General features: G+C 43.2%; 1 protein-coding gene across 4 annotated transcripts in view; it reads right to left on the minus strand.

The window, feature by feature from the left end:
* Window positions 1-22,783, minus strand: part of ELMO1 (engulfment and cell motility 1) — a 580,426-nt gene that overhangs the window by 457,673 nt on the left and 99,970 nt on the right. For all 4 annotated transcript variants that reach the window (XM_018047160.1, XM_018047159.1, XM_018047158.1 and 1 more), the window contains exon 2: window positions 9,930-10,079. In XM_018047160.1, the coding sequence (XP_017902649.1) occupies window positions 9,930-10,007 (78 nt within the window). In that variant the 5' untranslated portion in view covers window positions 10,008-10,079. The remainder of the gene's footprint in view (window positions 1-9,929; window positions 10,080-22,783) is intronic.

Here is a 22,783-nt window from a genome sequence, read left to right on the forward strand (position 1 = left end):
GACCATTGTACTGAAGGAAGCATTAAGGACTCCCTAAACATTACTGTGGGAGCCAGAGGCAGCACCAGCAGAGAGAAATGTATAGGACTGCACAACAACAATTTCTAAATCTGGGTCCAAGAACATCAGCATCACTATGAAGCTTGAAGAAACAGGAATCCCCAGCTCTTGAACCACATCTACAAATAATCCTCTCTGTGTTCAACATGTGCCATAAACAATTCAGATGCAGAACCAAGCTTGGAGCCACTGATTTAGTCCCTCCTTGATAAGAGGAAATTTGTCCACCACTCAGGGGACATTGGCAATGTCTGGACACACTGCTGGTTGCCACAGATGGGGGAAGGAATGCCACTGGCATCTAGTGGGTAAAAGCCAGGATGCTGCTAAAACCCTCAAATGCAAAGCACAGACAGCAAAACTAAGAATTCTCCAGTCTAAAATGTCAATAGTGCTGAGACTGATGAAGTCCAATGTAATACAACCGTTTAGGAAAAGAGTTCAGGACAGGCACAAGACTTTTCATTTCTGCAGGGCAAGGGTAGAAACTTGCTTTCCAGAAATTCAGTCTCATTTTCTTGATTCTATGGGATCTTTTTTATTATGATCACTGTGCCAAAATACACATTACATTAAAATTACAGTCTTAACTATTTTTAAACATACTGCTCAGCAGTGTTAAATATACTCAAGCTGTGTATTCTATGTGATTGCAGGGAAGTCAAGAGATACCCGGAGTAACAGGTAAATTTGGCCTTGGAGTACAAAACGAAGCAGGGCAAAGGCTAATGGAGTTTTGTTTAAGAGAACTCACTGGTCATAGCAAACACCCTCTTCCAACAACACAAGAGAATACTCTACACATGGACATCACCTGATGGTCAACACCAACATCAGATTGATTATATTTGCAGCAAAGATGGAGAAGCTCTATACAGTCAGCAAAAACAACATGGGGAGATGACTTTGGCTCAGATCATGAACTCCTTATTGCCAAATTCAGACTGAAATTGAAGAAAGTAGGGAAAACCACTAGACCATTCAGGTATGACCTAAATCAAATCCCTTACGATTATACAGTGGAAGTGACAAATAGATTAGATCTGATAGGCAGTCAATCCTGAAGGAAATCAGTCCTGAATTTTCATTGGAAGGACTGATGGTAAAGCTGAAACTCCAATACTTTGGGCACCTGATGCAAAGAACTGACTCACTGGAAAAGACCCTGATTGGAAAAGATTGAAGGCGGGAGGAGAAGGGAACGACAGAGGATGAGATGGTTGGATGGTGTCATCTCACCGACTCAATGGACATGAGTTTGAGTAAGCTCCAGGAGTTGGTGATGGACCAGGAAGCTTGGCGTGCTGCAATCCATGGGATCGAAAAGAGCTGGACACGACTGAACTGAACCGAACTGAACGTGATTGCATCTGAACTCAGAATCTTTATTTGGAGCTCAACTGTTGTTTTAGTTCACCAGGCTCTCAATATTTAAATGTCTTGGGAATTACAGGTTTTTAGGCTGAAGAGATAACTTTAATGCACTTAAGGAAAAGTTTGTATTATTGGTTCCAGTCTTGCTTGAAACAGAAGAAAATGGTTCTATTTCATGTATGACCCTGAAAAAAAATCATAATTGGCTCAAATGATTATTAAGCAGGGCGCTGAGCGACTACCTCACTGAATCCCCACAAAGTCAGGAAGGACCTAAGAATATTGACAGTTCATCCTTACAAAGCAGGAGGCTTGTCCCCTGTCATACGGCACTCAGTGGCAACCCAGATTTTGAGTCCAAATAAGCCCATCCAAAGGCTGTGCCTGTAAGCACTAGGCCAGTCTGTCTCTCCCAGTGTCCAACCCCAAAGGAACCCCCATGTTTCAAGGCTCTGTCTCATTTCAGGTGGGCTCCTTCAGTGATAATCCAGACCATTCACCATCTTTTCCCTAGTTTTTAAATAAATTCAGACTTGGCTTTCATCATACAATGCGTCCCTGGAAATCATCTTGTCAGTGGATGGAGGAGGCAAGCTGGCAGTGGTAGAAGTGTCTGTTTAAACGAGGCTGTGGTTACTGGTGTGAGCCATTAAATGGAGCCATAAGGGGTGGAGAGACCCAAACAGAAGTACCGAACACACAAAATAAGACAGACAGAGAAGGACAAATACTGGTTTGATCCTTGGGTCGGGCAGATCCCCTAGCGGGGGCAACCCACTCCAATATTTTTGCCTGGAGAATCCTCATGGACAGAGAAGCCTGGGGAGCTACAGTCCATAGGGTTGCATGAGTTGAACACAACTGAAGTGACAAAGCACACACACAATATCACTCACAGGTGGAATCTACAAAAAAAAAAAAAAAAAATTCAATTTCCTAGAAACAAAGGGTAGAAAAGAAGTTGCCAGAGGTTGGTAAGTGAGGGAAATATGAACAGATCAGTCAAAGCATACAAACTTTCAGCTGTAAGATGAACATGGCCTGAGGATTTAATATAAAACATGGTGACTACAGTTGATAATACTGTACTGTATGATTGAAACTGTCTAAGAGAACAGAACTTAATTATTCTCCCGACTTCCCTGGTGACCCAGTGGCTAAAACTCCACGCTCCCAGCACAGGGGGCCCAGGGTTTGGTATCTGTGATCCCACATGCCGCAATGAAGACTGCAGAGCCTGCATGCTACAACTAAGGCCTGGTGCAGCCAAATTAATAAATAAATAATTTTAGAGAAAAAGAAATGAATTGTTCTCACTATATGTCAATTGTACCTCAATAAAGCTGAAATGAAATTTAAAAAAGAACTACTGAACAGATTTATGATTTAGTACAAACGGCCTGGATTTTTTAGTGTCACCCAAAAGTGAAAGTGAAGTCGCTCAGTCATGTCCGACTCTTTGCGACCCCGTGGACTGTAGCCTACCAGGTTCCTTCCTCCATGGGATTCTCCAGGCAAGAATACTGGAGTGGGTTGCCATTTCCTTCTCCAGGGGATCTTCCCAACCCAGGGATCGAACCGGGGTCTCCCGCATTGCGGGCAGACGCTTTAACCTCTGAGCCAACAGGGAAGCCCAATCTGGATTCAAATCAATAACATTCTGCCTGTGTGATCTCAGGTAACTTGGAAAAATTATGAAATGAGAAGTGTAGAGCCTGCCTTGCTAGGCTTTAAGAGGGGGACGAGGTACTCCACGCAGGGCACTTATGACACTGCCTGGCACATCCTATGTGCTAACTGGATGGTATACATTATTATTAATATTGCCACTATTACTAGTACTATGTATAGAATGAGTTAAACTCCTGTGTCATGCACCAAAACTTCAATGCACTTTATGCAATGAGTGAGCCATTAAAAGGTCTTGGGTAAATCAAATTTATGCATATTGAATTATATCTTAAATATATTACAGAAATAGGATAGCTTAAATATACTACAGAAATCAGATAGTTGAGGGAAAACCACGAGCAATCATTTTGTGCATGCTTGCCTAAAAACACATGCATATGTGTTCTTTTTAGAAAAATAAAATCTGCAACCATGTATGAAGAGGGGTTGCTATTGTAATTTCTTTCTCTTTGAAGAATGGAGAATACCAATGTTTTATTCTTATCTTTACTACTCACGATTCAAGCCAAAAGTCATCCCACAGAAAGAGACCAATGTGATGGCCTGCAGAATACAAATGTATATAAAACAGACTGACCACCAGAAGCTTATAATCTACTTCAAAAGACATAGGCACATTTTAAAAATGTAAATAACGGCAGGCTCAAGTTATGTTAACTGTAAACAAAATCTACAGGCAAAGAAAATGGTATAAGGAATTAAAAGGATGGGACTTCCCTGGCAGTCCAGCAAGCAAGACTCTGTGCTTCCACTGTAGGGGGTGATGTGAGAGTTTGATCCCTAGCCAAGGAACTAAGATTCCTCATGCTACGCGGTGTAGCCAAAAAGAAAGGAGGGGCAGGGATTAGAAGGATGGAGAAACAACTGCGTTACAACAGGACTGAAAAAGACTTGAGCAGAAAGGAGGCTCTGTGTGATGCTAGCAAAGCCAAGATTTAGAGTGGAGGGAGTAAGACAGGGCAGAAGAAACCCAAGCAGTTGGCTATTAGAAACCATAAGATATGGGGGGAAAGAAAAGTGCAAATATGGGCAGGGACACACTCGTAAAGGGGCAGTTTGTCCAAAGCAAGAGGGTACTTGAGAACTGCTCACAGCACATGCAAATACCTTGAATCTGGGATAATGTAAGAGAAAAATCACAGCAGGACATGAAGGCAGGTCAAAGAATCTGACAAGTCTCAGGGTCACCGGGAAACTCAAGGATCATCAGTGACTGTTTAATTGTGGTATACTTTCTTCAAACAAAATCTTTCCCCAAAGCATCCAAAAGTGAGAAAAGGTCAACAGCCGCTGCTGTGGCAGAAGTGAGCATGGAGAGCCTGGACGCCTATGGCACACACCCCTCACCCTGAACCATTTGAGGAGGATCTGCAGAACTGAGGAAGAAAACCATGCATCTCTTCCCATCATCCCTTCTGGGCAAATACACAGCAGAGAATATCTGAGGCTCAGATTGGAGTGGTGGCTTTCTAGCTTCAGTGAATTCCTCGTAAAAAAAGGCAGGGGAGGGCAGAACAGAGGCAGGAGGAAGAGAGTGCATCAAACAGAGGAGCTGCTTCCCAGAACATTAGCAGGTGGCCAAGAGGTGGGAGAAAATATTTTGGAGAAGTACCAGGGAGCCAGTGAATATTCCATAGCATGAACTTGTTGTGTGGCCAATTCGCATGTTCCTTTATTACTAGGTGATGCCTCCCTCCCATTTGCCCTTTAACTTTTTCTCTTTCCTAAATATTTACAAAGTCATGCAGAAAAAGAAGGAGAAAGGTGGGAAACCATTCACGATGGAAGGGCAGGTAAAAAAGCAAACCTGAGCATCTCATTCTCTTATTGGATGAGAACTTGCTTAAATGAGCAGCAGTAAAGCCTCTGCATGCATGCTAAGCCACTTCAGTTGTGTCTGACTCTTTGTGACCTTATGGACCATAGCCCACCAGGTTCCTCCATCCATGAGATTCTCCCAGCAAGAATACTGGAGTGGGTTGCCATGCTCTCCTCCAGTGGATCTCCCGAACCCAGGAATCAAATGCACGTCTCCTGTGGCTCCTGCATTGCAGGCAAATTCTTTTACCGCCGAGCCACCAGGGAAGCCCAACAATGCCTTTACTGCGTAATTCCTCTGAACTGGGCAGTGTGCTATTCTTTTCATATATTTTCGTTAATGTTCACAATGATCATAAAAGTGGTGACTTATTATCTTGACTTGACAAGACGAAGATAATGAGGCTCAAAGAGGCTAACTGGGCTCTCACAGAAAGGGGGCCGCTGGGCCCACCCCACAGGTTTAAATGTCCCAGAGCCCATATTGTGTTTGTTAGGACACACTGCATTATGCCTCTTGTCAAAGAGCTGGGGGTTCTACACACTTGACAAAAAAAAAAAAATCTGTTCAGAAAACATTAGGTTAATGGGAAGAGTGGACAGGAAGCCTTTTTGGCTCTGTGTATCCAGACAATGATCACCTAAAACCGCAAATGGTTCCTGAGGCTGAAAGCCAGCAACAGACAGCGAAGACAGGAGCAGAGGCCGCCGCCAGGAACAAAGAAGCTAGATGACAGCTCTTTTGAGAGCCTCGTATAATAGAGCAGACTTCACTTGTAAAAAGTTCCTCGGGGCTTTTCCTGTGGAGTAGAAACACAGAACTGTTTCCTCAAAATTCAGAATGAAGATAAACCAATCCACTCCAAGGAGACATCCCCTGCAACCGAGATGGGCCCTGACTGAGCAGACACGATTCCCACTCAGGAATCTCCCTCTCCCAGCTAGTCATTAATTACTCACTTATATAGAAAGGTTGGTCAACAGGCACTAGAAAAAAAGGTATTCAGAAATGGAGTAATTCAGGCTCCAGGTGGTTTCCTCTCGAGCCCCCGCAGGATCCAATGAGGGTGACTCTGCTCTAGATTCATTTAGTGCTCATCGCAAGCCAGATTAAGGGTCCACCCCTGGTCGGCAGAATCACAGTCTCTGCAGTGGGCCTGGGATGTTTGTTTCTCACAAGCTGCCCTGACACACTCAGGTTTGAGGACCACCAGTTTAAGTTGATAGATAAGGACAACACAGTGTGATAAGTGGAGGGATACTGGGGGTTTGGGGGAGAAGACGGAGCAGCCATGCTTGACCCAGCTTCCAGAAATACCTTGTAGTGAAATGGTAGCTAAGAACAAAGGAGCAAAGGCAAAATGTGATAGGAGAGAAGCAGGTGATGTGACCTTTATTGAACAAGGTAGAAGATTAGGAGAAAACTCTGCCCAAGTCTTCCTTGCTTGTGCAAATACATTTCTGATCCTTGCGCCAACTTCCAACTCCATCAAGAAACAACACCTGATAGTAAGGCTGCCACTCACTCCAACTTCAGCCACTGCAGGGCAAAAAGGAACTGGGTCTCTTAACACTGGAGGTCTCCATATGGCATTAGCAGGAGGCCTACAATTTAGCCAATGGTTGAAAAGTTCAGTCTTCAAAGTACAGGAGGCCTGTGTTTGTGTTCTGGTCTCATTGACTACAAAATCATCTAACTTCTAAGAACCTCAATATTAGCATCTGTAAATTTAGAACCATCACAAAGAATGAGACAAAGCAACTTTATGTACCTCTTGATGTGATGCCCTGAAGAGGACCCTCATCTCTCCTTTCTGTCTGCCGAAAATGCAAAACATGCATCTAATTGGAAAGAAACATTGGAGAAACCCAAACTGAAGGCCATCCCACAAAATACCCTGGTAGGCTGCAATCCATGGGGTTGCTGGGAGTCAGACACGACTGAGCAACTTCACTTTCACTTTTCACTTTTATGCACTGGAGAAGGAAATGGCAACCCACTTCATTGTTCTTGCCTGGAGAATCCCAGAGATGGGGGAGCCTGGTGGGCTGCCATCTATGGGGTCGCACAGAGTCGGACACAACTGAAGCGACTTAGCAGCAGCAGCAGCAGCACACTCTACAGAACTTTCTAGGTCAGGAAAGATAAAGAATCTCTCAGGAACCATTCAAGAGCCATAAGACCAGAGGGACATGACAATAACTGTACTGTTATGATTGATCCTTTCAGGATCCTGAAAGGCTGTCAGACTGAGGAAAACACTTATCAAGGATCTTATTGGAATAACCGATGAAATATGAATATGGGCTTTGAGCTCTGAACTAGATGATAATGTTGAACTAATGTTCTGGTTTCTATAAGGAGAATATGGTTATGTAAGAGAATGATTTTATTCTTTAGAAGGACACATTGATTATTTAGGGGTAAAGAGAGATGCTGCCTCTAAGTCACACTCAAATGGTTCAAAAGGGGATATGTATACAAGAGATAAAAAAATAATGAAGCAAAATATTAATAATTAGTAAGTCTGGATAAAAGGTAGACAGGAGTCCTTTGTACTATTCTTGTCATTTCTGTGTGTGAAACTGTATTGAAATAAATTACTCCTTAAAACTATCAGGCCAGGAAAAACAAGGGAAAGACTTGGAAGCTGTCAAAGACTGGAGAAGACAGAGGAAACAAGATGGATATATTACAGTGCAATTGATATTCTTGTATTGGATTCTGTCACAGAAGAGGAACATTAGTGGAAACACTGATGAAATCCTCATAAATTTTGTAGTTCAATTACTAGTAATCCTGCATAGTTGAGGCAAATGTACCACAGTTATAGCAAGATGTTAACATTAGGATAAACTTAGTTGAAGGTTGTACAAAAACTCTCTAAAAATCTTTGTATTTTGTCTGTCAATCTAAAATTGTTCCCAAATAAAAAGAATATTTTAGAAAGATTATTGATACACATACAACAAGGGCCATCCCCAAAGGCAGGGACAGGATACTGATTCCACAGGCCCCTAAGAGTGCAGGTCAGGAATTGCTGTCTTAAAGAAGAGGTTTCCAAACACCCCTGGCCATGGCAGAATCAAAAAGAAATAGTTTACCTGAACCACTGACTTAGAATCTCTGGAGATGGGGCCCTAGAGAACATTTGAACAAGTGCCCCAAGTGGTTCTGATATGGCCTCGGGCTTGGGCACAGGTGTCCAGTTCAATATTTCTCAGACTTAACTATACAAGGAATCCCCTGGGGATCTTGTTAAAATTCACATCTGGGTCAGGAGGTCTGGGTAGGATCTGAGAGTCTGTATATCTACTGAGCTCCTAGGTGATGCTCAAGCAACTGATCCTCAGCCCCACCTGCAGACAAGGCAAAGCAACAAGACAGAATGGGCCTGGGTCCATGACACTGGAGCACCATGCCAGCCCAGGACGGCCCTGCGGACTTGAAAGAAAGAAAGAAAGTGAAGTCACTCAGTTGTGTCCAACTCTTTGCGACCCTGTGGACTGTAGCCTATCAGGCTCCTCCATCCATGGGATTTTCCAAGCAAGACTACTGGAGTGGATTGCCATTTCCTTCTCCAGGGGATCTTCCCAACCCAGGGATCAAACCCAGGTCTCCCACATTGTAGGCAGATGCTTTACCATCTGAGCCACCAGGGAAGTACAATGGACTTGAGAAGCCAACTTCTATCTCTTTGAAACCATTGTTCTCTTGGGTTGTAGACAAACATAATCCTAACAACATTTAGTCTTCACCAAGTAGCCCCAGCCATATCTTGCAGTAATATTCAATGTGTATCCTCTCTCAAACAGCACGTGAAAAAGTGTAAACAACTGTTGTCTGACACAAATGTATATAAAATTACTGAGCGCACTTCTCTACTTTCATGGATTGCTTCTAAAGTCAACAAAATCTGCCTCAAAGAGCAGTCACAATGACTATGACATGTTGGTCTGATGACACCTTCTTTACAACAAAACTTACTCTTCCTTACATTCATGCTCAAACTCAACTAATTCTCACTTGACCTTCATGATTTAATGAATCACTTGGATGCACACAATATCTTTCAAATCCTCTAGAAGTCTTCAACCAGATAATAAAATCTGACCAGAAAAGTAGTACAGAGCATAATTATAAAATAGTATTGAGTACATAAAAAGTAGAGTTTCCATGGTACCCTAATTTTGAAGATGTAGAAAGCCATCCAGAACCCCATACTACATGCTTTATGAAACCCATAGGCATATACTAGGTCTTGAACTTTTTTGTTTTTAAGTCATTTACTCTAGAATGACAAAAGTAACCTCCCTGAGATTGCCTGCAATCAATTACATCATAAGACTCAGTGCCCAAGCTAAAGGATGCTTCCATAGGTAAAACCATGCTAAAAATCTTTGTGATACTTTCTCATGCAGTAAAAATTTACTGAGTGTTTTTCATATACCAGACAATACATTAGACCCACAGTGCATTTAATTCTAATAATGAAATGACAACTGGCTAGGACCCAAGACCCACCCCTCTATGCTAATTTCATAATCAAAATAGTAATAGGACAAAGTCATATTGTACTTGTTGGCTGCTTCTGCAAAAGCCAGAGAAGAGTGACCCCCAAAATTAAGTTTTGTGTTGTCTATAATAAAACAATCTACTCATAGTCATGAGTCTCTGCAAGGCGGTGCTGGGACAGCTCCACTGCATCAGCTGCCCAAGTCCGGTCCCCTGTCCTGACCGCCTCCTTCACAGCTTCGGACACAAACCCTGTATTGACTCATCCTGAGTAGATGTTGGACAAGTATAAAAACCCCATCCATCACCACTACATGTGGTACAGGAATCAAACTATACTGTAACTATTATCACACTGATTTTTCAACACAGCCAGAGACAGAACAGGAGAAAAAAGAGCTGGTCTGGGAGAAATTCAGAATAGAAAGGAAACTAAAATAACTGCCAAATGACTGCCAGTCCTACTAACCTGATCGATCTCCATGAGCTTGGGGTAGGCACCCGGCCATTCTATGGCCACCTTGACGATGTCCGCGGGCGGCGGCATTGCAAATTCCTAGAACGTCCAAAGCCAGTGGAAGTGGGATCCTACGGTGTAGACGGCTGCACGTGTCTATACCTAATGAGGAATGACAAAAAGAGAAAGAGAAGTCGCTCAGTACAAATACAGGGTGAATTTTGCTTCATCACTTCCTGTTTTCACTGGTGGTTTAGGTACAAGAAACGGCTCTGGGTGCAGAAGACTCAGGGCGCCAACTGCACCACTCAGTGGTGGCTCCCCAGGAGGGAAGGCAGAGGAGGGGAAGATACCAATGCCCTGGGGTCACAGCCACCAGGAGATGAGGCGCTGGCGAGGGATAGGCTCCCAAGTCCCCAGTGTGAAGCAAGGTGGAACCCTTACCGCCCAGTTCTGCTCTGAACAGTGCCCGGGGTCTGAATGCGCCTGGCTCACTCTGCCCCGAAGCACATGAAAACTCCTCGTGCTCAACAGTCTCCGGAAGGACAGATTGCCCAGGAAGTCATGGCCAGGAAGCAGCATTTCTTTAAAGTGTTTTCAGGGTGTCACAAATAGAGCTCTGCACTATAGCAACCAGGATATCATGAGGAAGGAGCCACGCCCCATGGTTCACACACATGTACACACACACTCCCTCCCCAAGGCCAGTTCACAAGATGCCAAGAAAATTAACTGTGCTGGTTAATACAGCATTCAGAACAGACCTTGAATTCTCACTGGAATGAATAGTGTTGCTTACACAAAAGAAGTAAGTTTAATCCTCTGCTGCCTCTCTCTCCCAGACTCCCTCATTTCTTTAAGAACTTTTTTTTTAACGTAATATTTTGGAACAGGTAAAACATTCATGCAATTCAAAACGAGAGAGAGAGAGAGAGAGAGTGTGTGTGTGTGTAAAGACAGGGTGAATCTCCCTCCTTCCGAACAGATATAACTTCCATCCCCATCCATCCATCTAGCCACTGTTAATAGATTCTTATGTGTCCCTTCAGAATTTCTTCATGTAAGTCAAATGTTAAAACACATATTTCCCATTTTCTTTATATAAAAGGCAGCATTCTAGACTCTGTTTTATTCATCTCCTGTGTCTTCTAAAACCTTCTATATCAGTATAAACATTGTGTCCTGGTTCCTTCTACAGCCGCATAGACATTCTTTGTATAGAAGGGTCTTATCTGAAGAGCGAGTCCCCTGCCATGAGCCACTGGGTGATCTCTCAACTCTGGCTGTTATAAACAAGCCTCTGGTGAATAATCTTATGCATACATCATTGTGCTCACTTGTGAGTATATCTTTACAGTAGATTCACAGAAGTAAAATTGTTGGGTCAAAGGGTATAAGCAGTTTTAGATTCTGATACTATCTGCAAATATCCCTCCCTAAGGAGAGCTGTACCAATCTACCCTCCCTTTAGCAATGGATGAGTCTGACTATTTACACAGACTCACCAACAGACTGAACTTTTGTACACCTCCATGCATTGAAAAAATATATTTCAATGTACTTCCAATGTCTATTTCTCTTATTGTGAGGGAAGTTGAACATAAAGATGCAAAGCCCCATGTCTACTTTACTGTGAACTGAAGTGATACTTTGCCCTTTTTCTACTGGGTTCTTGGTCTTTTATTCAGAAATTGATCTCTGTATAAAGCTTCTAGTCAAACATATGCAACTGATTGTTTATCAAACCAGAGTGGGGCTTGTCAGTTACTAACCCCTGTCTGTGGCAGTTGGACATGCCTAAGATAATAGAGATAACAGAGCTAATAGTGACAGCCTCATGGCAGTTAATAATAACAACACAAGCAGTGATATAAATAACTAACTTCACCAGAGCTGACAAGTAAGGGAAATGAACCAAAACAAAACGGCTGCCCCTCTGGCCAAGGAAGATGAAGCCAGCCTGGTGTGAAGATAATCAGTGCTAACCAGCAGGAGCATAACTCCAAAGCAGTGGTTCAGTGGCTCATTCAACAAATAATTGTTGAGCCCAATTCTGTGCCAGCTGTTTCCTCAGTGCTGGGGATACAGCAGCAAATCTGCACCTTAGGTGGCATCAGGGACATGGAGAGAAATAAGTCAGGGAAGGAGAATCTGAAGTCTGTGAGTATATCTGTGTGGGAGGGGCAGGATGCAGTCTTAAATAGGGAAGCCAGGGGAAGCTTCAGTGAGAGGCAAAATGTGAGCAAAGGCCTACGAGAAGTGAGGAGATGAGTCATGTGAACACTTGGGGAAATCATGTCACAGGCCAAGAGAGCATGTTGACTGAAATAAAAATGCACAACCTAAAAGTTGAGAGTTATGTTTTATTCAGTGGATGTTCTTAGGACTTTGAGCCCAGGAGGCAGCATCTCAAATCACCCTGAGTAAACTTCTCCCAAGAGGAAGTAGTGAGCCAGAATATATAGGAGTTTTTGCAACCATACCAGGAAGTCAAAACAATAGATTACTGTTAATAAAAGAATACTAGATATCTCCAGTTAAGGAATTTAGTGCTTCTCTGCATATGGTAAGATGCAAGCGTCTGGGTTCACCAAAATCATCCTTTGATGCGCACCTCCGCTTTCTGGGGCCAGAAGTGCTTTCTCATGGAGGAGGGGAGTGGCTTCACTCTGATGACTGCTCGATGGCAGACATTCTTTGTTTCCTTCCTGAGTTCCCTCAGGGCTCACATTTGGGCCACCTGTAACATGGTGGCTAGATCCTTTCCTTACCAATATGGCAGGCAATATTTTATTTCTCAACTAGCAAGTGCAAAGGCCCTGAGGGAGGAGCATGCCTCACATGTTCCTGCAACAGGTGAGGGGCCAAAGTCAAGCAAGTAGGAGCAAGTGTAATAAGAGAACGAGTTCCAACAGTTTGGGGTCACAGTGAGGCAGGTTCGCTCACTATACTCTTGACCCTCCTAGACATTCCTATGCCAACTCTTGGTCATAACTTCTAAAAAAGAAAGTTCATGTCCATGCATATCTATCGATTCTGAGTATAAATCAGTACAACTTTCTAGAGGTATCTTTGGCAAATTGTACTCAAGGCCTTAAAATTTTATATTCCCTTTGAGTAATTTTACTTTTCTAGGATGTTTCCTTAAGAAATAACTATTAACTCAACCATAACAACGTCAATTGCCATTTTGGTTATAATTCCCAAAACTTGAAAACAATTGAATATTCAACAACAGAGACCACTACGTAATTATGGGTCTCATAAGTGCAAATACAAGCAGGCAGTCTGCACTGGGACAGATTTCTTCATAATCTGTACACTCTTTTAATTCACTTGAGAATTCCAAGGATAGTGTATTTTATCTGTACCACATTGCTTCAATTCAGGATCCATATTGAATTACATATCCTAGAATAAGAGTTAAGAAAACAAGTTCTAATGTGAGAATAGACTCAGTGCAAATATCAGGTAACACTATTCAAACCAAAGAACACATAATCGTGGTGTTGAAGAGAATAGATACTAGACAGTAGAAATAAAAATGCATTTTGAGCAATTTCCTCCCAACTCTACACAAAATAGTCTAGAGTTACTTTGAAAGAGGTCATCTGGCCTTCCAGGAATCAAAGGCCAAGTGTGCTTTTTTTCCCCTTTAAAAGATATTTATTTCTCAAAGACTGTTCAGACAAAACCTGTTGAACAGGTGAGAATAGAATAACACAGTTCTTCTTGTGCCTCCATGGAGAACAACATAAGAGCGGTGTACAAAGCAGCCATTGAGAGCAAAGAGGCTGGGAGCACCCCTTGGGAGCTCACCTAAGCAGCCCAATTAGTCCTCATCAGTTTTCCCCACATTAACAAGCAGCAGAGATGGGGTACAGCCAGGTTCCCATGGGTAGAGTCAGGTGTGCAACTACAGAATGAATAATCCCATCCACCTCATTATCCTCAGAAGTACACATTTTATCCTCTTGAATTTATATTTCCATGAAGAAACCGTTAGCTTCTATATATAGTCATGTTTCTACTGTTGAAATTCAGAAGAGAACGTTTCTAGCTCAAGTTTTCTCACCCTTGTAAGATGTTTAGCAGCATCCTTGGCCTCTACCCACTAGAGATCAATAACCTTCTTTAGCTGTTACATAAATGTCAGAAATGTCTCCAGACATTGCCAAATGTCCTCTGAGGGGAAAATCATCCTCCAGTTCAGGTGTGAGCTGCCAAGTTCTCAGGACTTCCCTGGTGGCTCAGATGGTGAAGAATCTGCCTGCAATTCAGAAGACCTGGGTTCAATCCCTGGGTCAGAAAGATCCCCTGGGAAGAGAATGTCTACCTAGTATTCCTGATGCCAATAGCCAACTCATTAGAAAAGACCCTGATTCTGGAAAAGATTGAAAACAGGAGGAGAAGGGGGACAACAGAGGATGAAATGATTGGATGGCATCACGGACTCAATGGACATGAGTTTTAACAAACCCTGGGAGATGAAGCACAGGGAAGCCTGGTGTGCTGCAGTCCATGAGGTTGCAAAAAGTCTGACATGACTGAGCATCTGAAGGACAACAAATTCTTGCCTGGGAAATCCCATGGACAGAGGAGTCTGGTGGACTACAGTCCATGGGGTCACAAAGATGCCAAGTTCTCTGGGCAGATACTAATGATCAGGGCAAGCCATGGCTGAAGCGACACAAGACAGGCTCACCAAGAAACATGAACATTCAGACCCAGTGCTTGGTCAGGCATCACTGAGATGCAAAAGTATTTGTAAACTTCAGTCAACAAATGCAGCGCACTAAGCGCAGGCGGCTGCGACCTGTGCACTAAGCGCAGGCGGCCGAGAGGAGCTACCCCACGTCCGAGGTCAGGGGCAGAAGCCGGGAGGACCCCATGCCCGAAGGGCGACGGTCAAGAGGAGTTACCCCACATCCAAGGTCAGGGGCAGTGGCCAAGAGTACCAGGCTGAGACGGCACAGGAATAGCCGAGAGGAGCTACCCCGTGTCCGAAGTCAGGGCCGGCGGCTGGGAGGAGCTACCCGGTGTCCGAGGTCAGGGACGGCGGCCGAGAGGAGCCACCCCACATCCAAGGAGCGGTGGCAGCGCAGGCGCAGGAGGGCCTAGAGGAGCCATCCCACGTTGAAGGTCTGGAAGGGTGGTGGTGAGGAGATACCCCTTATCCAAAGTAAGGAGCAGCAGCTGTGCTTTGCTGGAGAAGCTGTGAAGAGATACTCCACGCCCAAGGTAAGAGAAACCCAAGTAAGATGGTAGGTGTTGCAAGAGAGCAAAAGAGGGCAGACACACTGAAACCATACTCACAGAAAACTAGTCAGTCTAATCACACTAGGACCATAGCCTTATCTAACTCAATGAAAATAAGCCATGCCCGCAGGGCAACCCAAGACGGGCAGGTCATGGTGGAGAGGTCTGACAGAATGTGGTCCACTGGAGAAGGGAATGGCAAACCACTTCAGTATTCTTGCTTTGAAAACCCCATGAACAGTATGAACAGGCAAAATGATAGGATACTGAAAGAGGAACTCCCCAGGTCAGTAGGTGCCCAATATGCTACTGGAGATCAGTGGAGAAATAACTCCAGAAAGAATGAAGGGATGGAACCAAAGCAAAAACAATACCCAGCTGTGGATATGACTGGTGATAGAAGCAAGGTCCGATGCTGTAAAGAGCAATATTGCATAGGAACCTGGAATGTCAGGTCCATGAATCAAGGCAAATTGGAAGTGGTCAAACAAGAGATGGCAAGAGTGAATGTTGACATTCTAGGAATCAGCGAACCAAAATGGACTGGAATGGGTGAATTTAACTCAGATAACCATTACATCTACTAGTGTGGGCAGGAATCCCTCAGAAGAAACGGAGTAGCCATCGTGGTCAACAAAAGAGTCCGAAATGCAGTACTTGGATGCAATCTCAAAAACAACAGAATGATCTCTGTTCGTCTCCTAGCAAACCATTCAATATCACAGTAATCCAAGTCTATGCCCCAACCAGTAACGCTGAAGAAGCTGAAGTTGAACGGTTCTATGAAGACCTACAAGACCTTTTAGAATTAACACCCAAAAAAGATGTCCTTTTCATTATAGGGGACTGAATGCAAAAGTAGGAAGGCAAGAAACACCTGGAGTAACAGGCAAATTTGGCCTTGGAATGCGGAATGAAGCAGGGCAAAGACTAAGGGAGTTTTGCCAAGAAAAGGCACTGGTCATAGCAAACACCCTCTTCCAACAACACAAGAGAAGACTCTACACATGGACATCACCAGATGGTCAACACCAAATTCAGATTGATTATATTCTTTGCAGCCAAAGATGGAGAAGCTCTATACAGTCAACAAAAACAAGACCAGGAGCTGACTGTGGCTCAGATCATGAACTCCTTATTGCCAAATTCAGACTTAAATTGAAGAAAGTAGGGAAAACCGCTAGATCATTCAGGTATGACCTAAATCAAATCCCTTATGATTATACAGTGGAAGTGAGAAATAGATTTAAGGGCCTAGATCTGATAGATAAAGTGCCTGATGAACTATGGAATGAGGTTCGTGACATTGTACAGACACAGGGATCAAGACCATCCCCATAGAAAAGAAATGCAAAAAAGCAAAATGGCTGTCGGGGGGGTGGGGCACTTACAACCAGCTGTGAAAAGAAGAGAAGCACAAAGCAAAGGAGAAAAGGAAAGATATAAGCATCTGAATGCAGAGTTCCAAAGAATAACAAGAAGAGATAAGAAAGCCTTCTTCAGCGATCAATGCAAAGAAATAGAAGGAAAAGAACAGAATGGGAAAGACAAGAGATCTCTTCAAGAAAATTAGAGATACTAAGGGAACACTTCATGCAAAGATGGGCTTGGTAAAGGACAGAAATGGTATGGACCTAACAGAAGCAGAATATATTAAGAAGAGGTGGCAAGAATACACAGAAGAACTGTACAAAAAAGATCTTCACGACCCGGATAGTCACGATGGTGTGATCACTCATCTAGAGCCAGACATCCTGGAATGTGAAGTCAAGTGGGCCTTAGAAAGCATCACTACGAACAAAGCTAGTGGAGGTGATGGAGTTCCAGTAGAGCTATTTCAAATCCTGAAAGATGATGCTGTGAAAGTGCTGCACTCAATATGCCAGTAAATTTGGAAAAACTCAGCAGTGGCCACAGGACTGGAAAAGGTCAGTTTTCATTCCAATCCCAAAGAAAGGCAATGCCAAAGAATGCTATAACTACCGCACAATTGCACTCATCTCACATGCTAGTAAAGTAATGCTCAAAATGCTCCAAGCCAGGCTTCAGCAATACGTGAACCATGAACTTCCTGATGTTCAAGCTGGTTTTAGAAAAGGCAGAGGAACCAGAGATCAAATTGCCAACATCCTTTGGATCATGGAAAAAGCAAGAGAGTTCCAGAAAAACATCTATTTCTGCTTTATTGACTATGCCAAAGCCTTTGACTGTGTGGATCACAATCAACTGTGGAAAATTCTGAAAGAGACGGGAATACCAGACCACCTGACCTGCCTCTTGAGAAATCTGTATGCAGGTCAGGAAGCAACAGTTAGAACTGGACATGGAACAACAGACTGGTTCCAAATAGGAAAAGGAGTATGTCAAGGCTGTATATTGTCACCCTGCTTATTTAAATTAAATGCAGAGTACATCATGAGAAACGCTGGACTGGAAGAAGCACAAGCTGGATTCAAGATTGCCGGGAGAAATATCAATAACCTCAGATATGCAGATGACACCGCCCTTATGGCAGAAAGTGAAGAGGAACTATAAACCTCTTGATGAAAGTGAAAGTGGAGAGTGAAAAAGTTGGCTTAAAGCTCAACATTCAGAAAACAAAGATCATGGCATCCAGCCCCATCAATTCATGGGAAATAGATGGGGAAACAGTGGAAACAGTGTCAGACTTTATTTTTTGGGGCTCCAAAATCACTGCAGATGGTGACTGCAGCCGTGAAATTAAAAGACGCTTACTCCTTGGAAGAAAAGTTATGACCAACCTAGATAGCATATTCAAAAGCAGAGACATTACTTTGCCAACTAAGGTCCGTCTAGTCAGGGCTATGGTTTTTCCTGTGGTCATGTATGGACATGACAGTTGGACTGTGATGAAGGCTGAGCACTGAAGAATTGATGCTTTTGAACTGTGATGTTGGAGAAGGCTCTTGAGAGTCCCTTGGACTGCAAGGAGATCCAACCAGTCTATTCTGAAGGAGATGAACCCTGGGATTTCTTTGGAAGGACTGATGCTAAAGCTGAAACTCCAGTACATTGGCCACCTCATGCGAAGAGTTGACTCATTGGAAAAGACTTTCATGCTGGGAGGGATTGGGGGCAGGAAGAGAAGGGGACGACAGAGGATGAGATGGCGGGAAGGCATCACGGACTCGATGGACATGAGTCTGAGTGAAGTCCGGGAGTTGGTGATGGACAGGGAGGCCTGGCGTGCTGCGATTCATGGGGTTGCAAAGAGTCGGACATGACTGAGCGACTGAACTGAACTGAACTGCAGATTCTACAACCTTAATATGCATGTCAAAGGACTTGTTTACGGCTAAGTAAATTAAATAAATAAAAAAGGAGTCACTTCATACTTGGAAGTGAGATACCAAAATCCTCATGTCAGATGTAACCCTGAGCAAGCTGAAATTGTCTTTATTATTCTGCTGAATGTCTCCTCCTTATCTTTGGGTCATGTCTCTGATACAATGGAGAGAAATCGCTCTTGATTCCTATCTAGAAACCTATCACTGTGCATTGTTCTAAGCCCAAAGTGCTACATGTCTGTGTTTGAAACTCACTCCACTGAAGTCTCCTAAAGATGCGTCACGTCTCTGCATGTTTTTCCAGGCAGTTTGATTAGATCTTGAAGTTCATGAAGTTCCCAAATATCTGACCCATTTTTTCCCCTGAATTTTCCGTAAGAGTTTTAGCTTTGGGTCTCTGAATGGCTTTGAACTCTTTTATCTTATTTCTAGCCTTCCTGTTACACCAGCAAACCCTATTAAGAGAATAGAAAATCAAGCCTATAAGGATGTTCTATAGGAGTTGTGTAGCGGGAAAGTTAACACAATTGTCCTGTGAACCATGTGTCCCCACAGCTGTACTGAAAGAGCCTGACAGATGGACCAGTAGAAGTCAAAAGGCAGATCGATGGGAAAGAAATAGCAAACAGCTGGAGAAACAATTTGCTTCAACTCCTCTGTCTCTTCCTTTCCTCCATAGGCAAGCTGTCCCCTCCTCCACTCACCATCATTATCTACTTGTGACAGATAATAGGTTTATAATGAGTATGGGAATAGTGGGGAGGGAGAACTGGTTCCAGATTTTAAATGTTCAGTGGTCCCAGATAGAAAAAGAGACAGACAACATTTTCCTGTGGTATCCAAGTTATGCAAAAAGGGAAAGGACCTCTGAAAGTGGCTCTGAGAGTAGCCTTTCACTGTAGAGAAGGAGACAAAAATCCCCTTTCTCAATCCTCTTAGGTTCTTCAGCTGGGGACTGCAAATTAAACTAACAAAAAAATTAAAAGAAGAAAATGAAAGTTTATTTATTTATTCATACAATGACTGCACATGCCGAAGAACTCAGAGATGAGTAACTCAAAGAGACAGTTAAAATTTGGAGCTCATAACCATCTTAGCAAGGGGTGATTAAGCGAGGAGAAAAGGCTAGACAAAGGAAGAGGGGTTCAGGACTTCGTGGATGCAGGTGGAAATGTATGTTGTAGAAAGGTAACTTGGAAATGTACACTAAGAAAGGGTTGTTTACTAAGGTTTGTTATGCAGTCATGTAAATGAGCCATGATCTCCAGGGACCATGGGAGCAGGGGGAGTAGACCTGTGTTTCCCACACTGTAGGGTCCAGATGGAGTGACACATGGTGGGGATGCCATTTCAGATTCTCCATCTCCATTAGAAAACTGTTGGACATTGCGAGAAGAGCAGAGGGCCCAAGGAGGAAGCTTTATGACTTCATAAATGGGGGAAAACCCTGTGCAAGACATAAGCATTCAGAAGAAAGTGAAAAAAAGAGAGAACTGAATCAAATGCAAAACCCAATATCCCATTGTATGGATATGCAGTGCATGAAAACCTCATATGGTATTTCACTAAAAACTTGGCCCATTTACTTGCCAAGTGGGGGAAATGTGCTATTAGATACCTTTGCTTACAATAGGTTGCAAACTTGCAGAGAAAAATGCTTTCACAGAGGCTTGAACTGTCATCACGGAGGCTATGGGACAGTTGGCAGAAAGGGGCAGGGATGAGCTGAGACCAAGCACTGGATTGGGCATTTGAAATATATACTTTCTCACTCATTCTTTACCCCAGCCCTAAGTGACAGTTGGCACTATCTGCAATAAATGAATGAAGATACACAATCTCAGCAATTTGAACTACTTTCTCTAAATATTTATATACTCTCCAGAGGATGATACCTCTCCTCTCAGTCATGATACCTACTGTGGGCTATTGCATTTATTTTCTCCTCCTGATGAAAGTGAAAGAGGAGAGTGAAAAAGTTGGCTTAAAGCTCAACATTCAGAAAACGAAGATCATGGCATCCAGTCCCATCACTTCATGGCAGATAGATGGGGAAACAGTGGAAATAGTGGCTGACTTTATTTTTCTGGGCTCCAAAGTCACTGCAGATGGTGATTGCAGCAATGAAATTAAAAGATGCTTACTCCTTGGAAGGAAAGTTATGACCAACCTAGACAGCATATTAAAAAGCAGAGACATTACTTTGCCAACAAAGGTCCATCTAGTTAAGGCTATGGTTTTTCCAGTGGTCATGTATGGGTGTGAGAGTTGGACTATAAAGAAAGCTGAGTGCCGAAGAATTGATGCTTTTGAACTGTGGTGTTGGAGAACCAAGGAAGTCCAACCAGTCCATCCTAAAGGAGATCCGTCCTGGGTGTTCATTGGAAGGACTGATGTTGAGGCTGAAACGTCAATACTTTGGCCACCTGATGTGAAAAGCTGACTCCCTGGAAAAGACCCTGATGCTGGGAAAGATTGAGGGCAGGCAAAGAAGGGGACGACAGAGGATGAGATGGTTGGATGACATCATCTACTCAATGGACGTGGGTTTGGGTGGACTCCAGGAGTTGGTGATCGACAGGGAGGCCTGGCGTGCTGTGGTTCATGGGGTCACAAAGAATCGGACATGACTGAGCGACTGAACTGAACTGAACTAGATTCACAGGTTGAAGTCGCAACTCCTAGTATCTAAGATTGTGACTGTAGTTGGAGATTGGGCCATTATGGAGATAATTAAATTAAAACGAGGTCATTAGGGCAGCCCTATTTCGTCTGATCGGTATCCTTATAAGGAGAAGAATTTGGACCCATGTACAAAGGGATGACAATTTGAGGACACAGTGAGAAGAGAGCCATCTTATCTCGTGGCTTGATCATTTGAGCACAAGCCAAGAAGAGAGGGCTCACTTAGCCAACCCTGCTAACACCTTGATCTCAGACTTCCGGCCCCCAGACTGTGAGACAACAAATCTGTGCTGGGTAAGCCACTCAGTCTGCAGTACCTTGTCATGGCAATCCTACCAAATGTACAACACCAAAAACAGAGAACATAGGGAAGGGGCTGATAGTTGTTTTGAAAGATGCTTAAAATTTTCTGCATTCCACAACACAAGATAAAAATTTAAACACAAAGTACAATCTGAGAGCATGGAGTCCTAGCCACTGTACCAGTAGGAAAGTCTCAATTCAGGGAACCCAGGTTCCATCCCTGGTCAGGGAATTAGGTCTCACATGCCGCAACTGAAAGTTCCCATGCCACAACTGAAAAACACCACATGCTGCAACTAACACCTGGCAGAGCCAAATAATTAATTAAATATTTTTTAAAAATTGCAATCTGAGAAAGTATTTGCAATAACTATGACTCAACCTGAGATAGAAATCCCATGGACAGAGGAGCCCGGCAGGCTACAGTTCATGGGGTTGCAAAAAGTCAGACACAACTGAGTGACTAATACAACTACCATATTGTTACCATCAGGGAAAATGTAAAAGCAAAAGCCCTTTAAAAAAATTACTTTGTTTTTAATCCATAAAATTTAGTGTAATAAATCTAGCCATTATAATTTCTGCTCTGATGAAACCACTAAAGTAACATTTCTTTAGTGGTTTATTGACCACTGATCTATTGACATTTTGGACTACATCCATCCTGAGAGACTGTGGATGTCCAGTGATATCTGTGACTCCATCCACTAGAGCCAGGAGCACTGCCTCAGCTGTGACCATCAGAATGTCTCTAGACATTTGCCCAGTGTCCCCTGGGGGAAAAAATCACCCATGGTTGAGAACTAGGTCACTCAGGTTACTAAGTTTAATCTTGCTTTAAAAAAAAAAAGCTTTATTTCATAGAGACCAACTTTACAAAGTGGATATTAAGTCATACATACGACATTTTAACTGCAAAAAAAAGGGAGATGAGATATAGAGTTAAAGATAAATTGAAGAAAACCAACAGGAAGGGGAAGGTGACACAAAACCGTGAATACCTTGATACCAGTTGAGAGTAATTCTGTAATATTTTACTCCAACATATTTCCTTCACACACCTCTCTAATGAACCCTTGTCGTTTGTCAAATAAAAAGATGCATAACATGAGAGTTGCCAGTTAAGTTTTATTTGGGACAAAATGAGGACGGCAGCTCTGAGAGGCTGCTCCAGAGACGCAGTGGGAGAACGTCAGTATATAAGCTTTTGGTGGAGGGGGGTGTTCATGCAATCAAGCGCTTACTTTACAAGAGATCTTCTGTGAGTCACGAGGAGAGGATGTCACCATGAAGAGATTTAGTGCTTTTCTA

Source organism: Capra hircus, chromosome 4, assembly GCF_001704415.2.
Source record: "Capra hircus breed San Clemente chromosome 4, ASM170441v1, whole genome shotgun sequence".
Lineage (NCBI taxonomy): Eukaryota > Metazoa > Chordata > Mammalia > Artiodactyla > Bovidae > Capra > Capra hircus.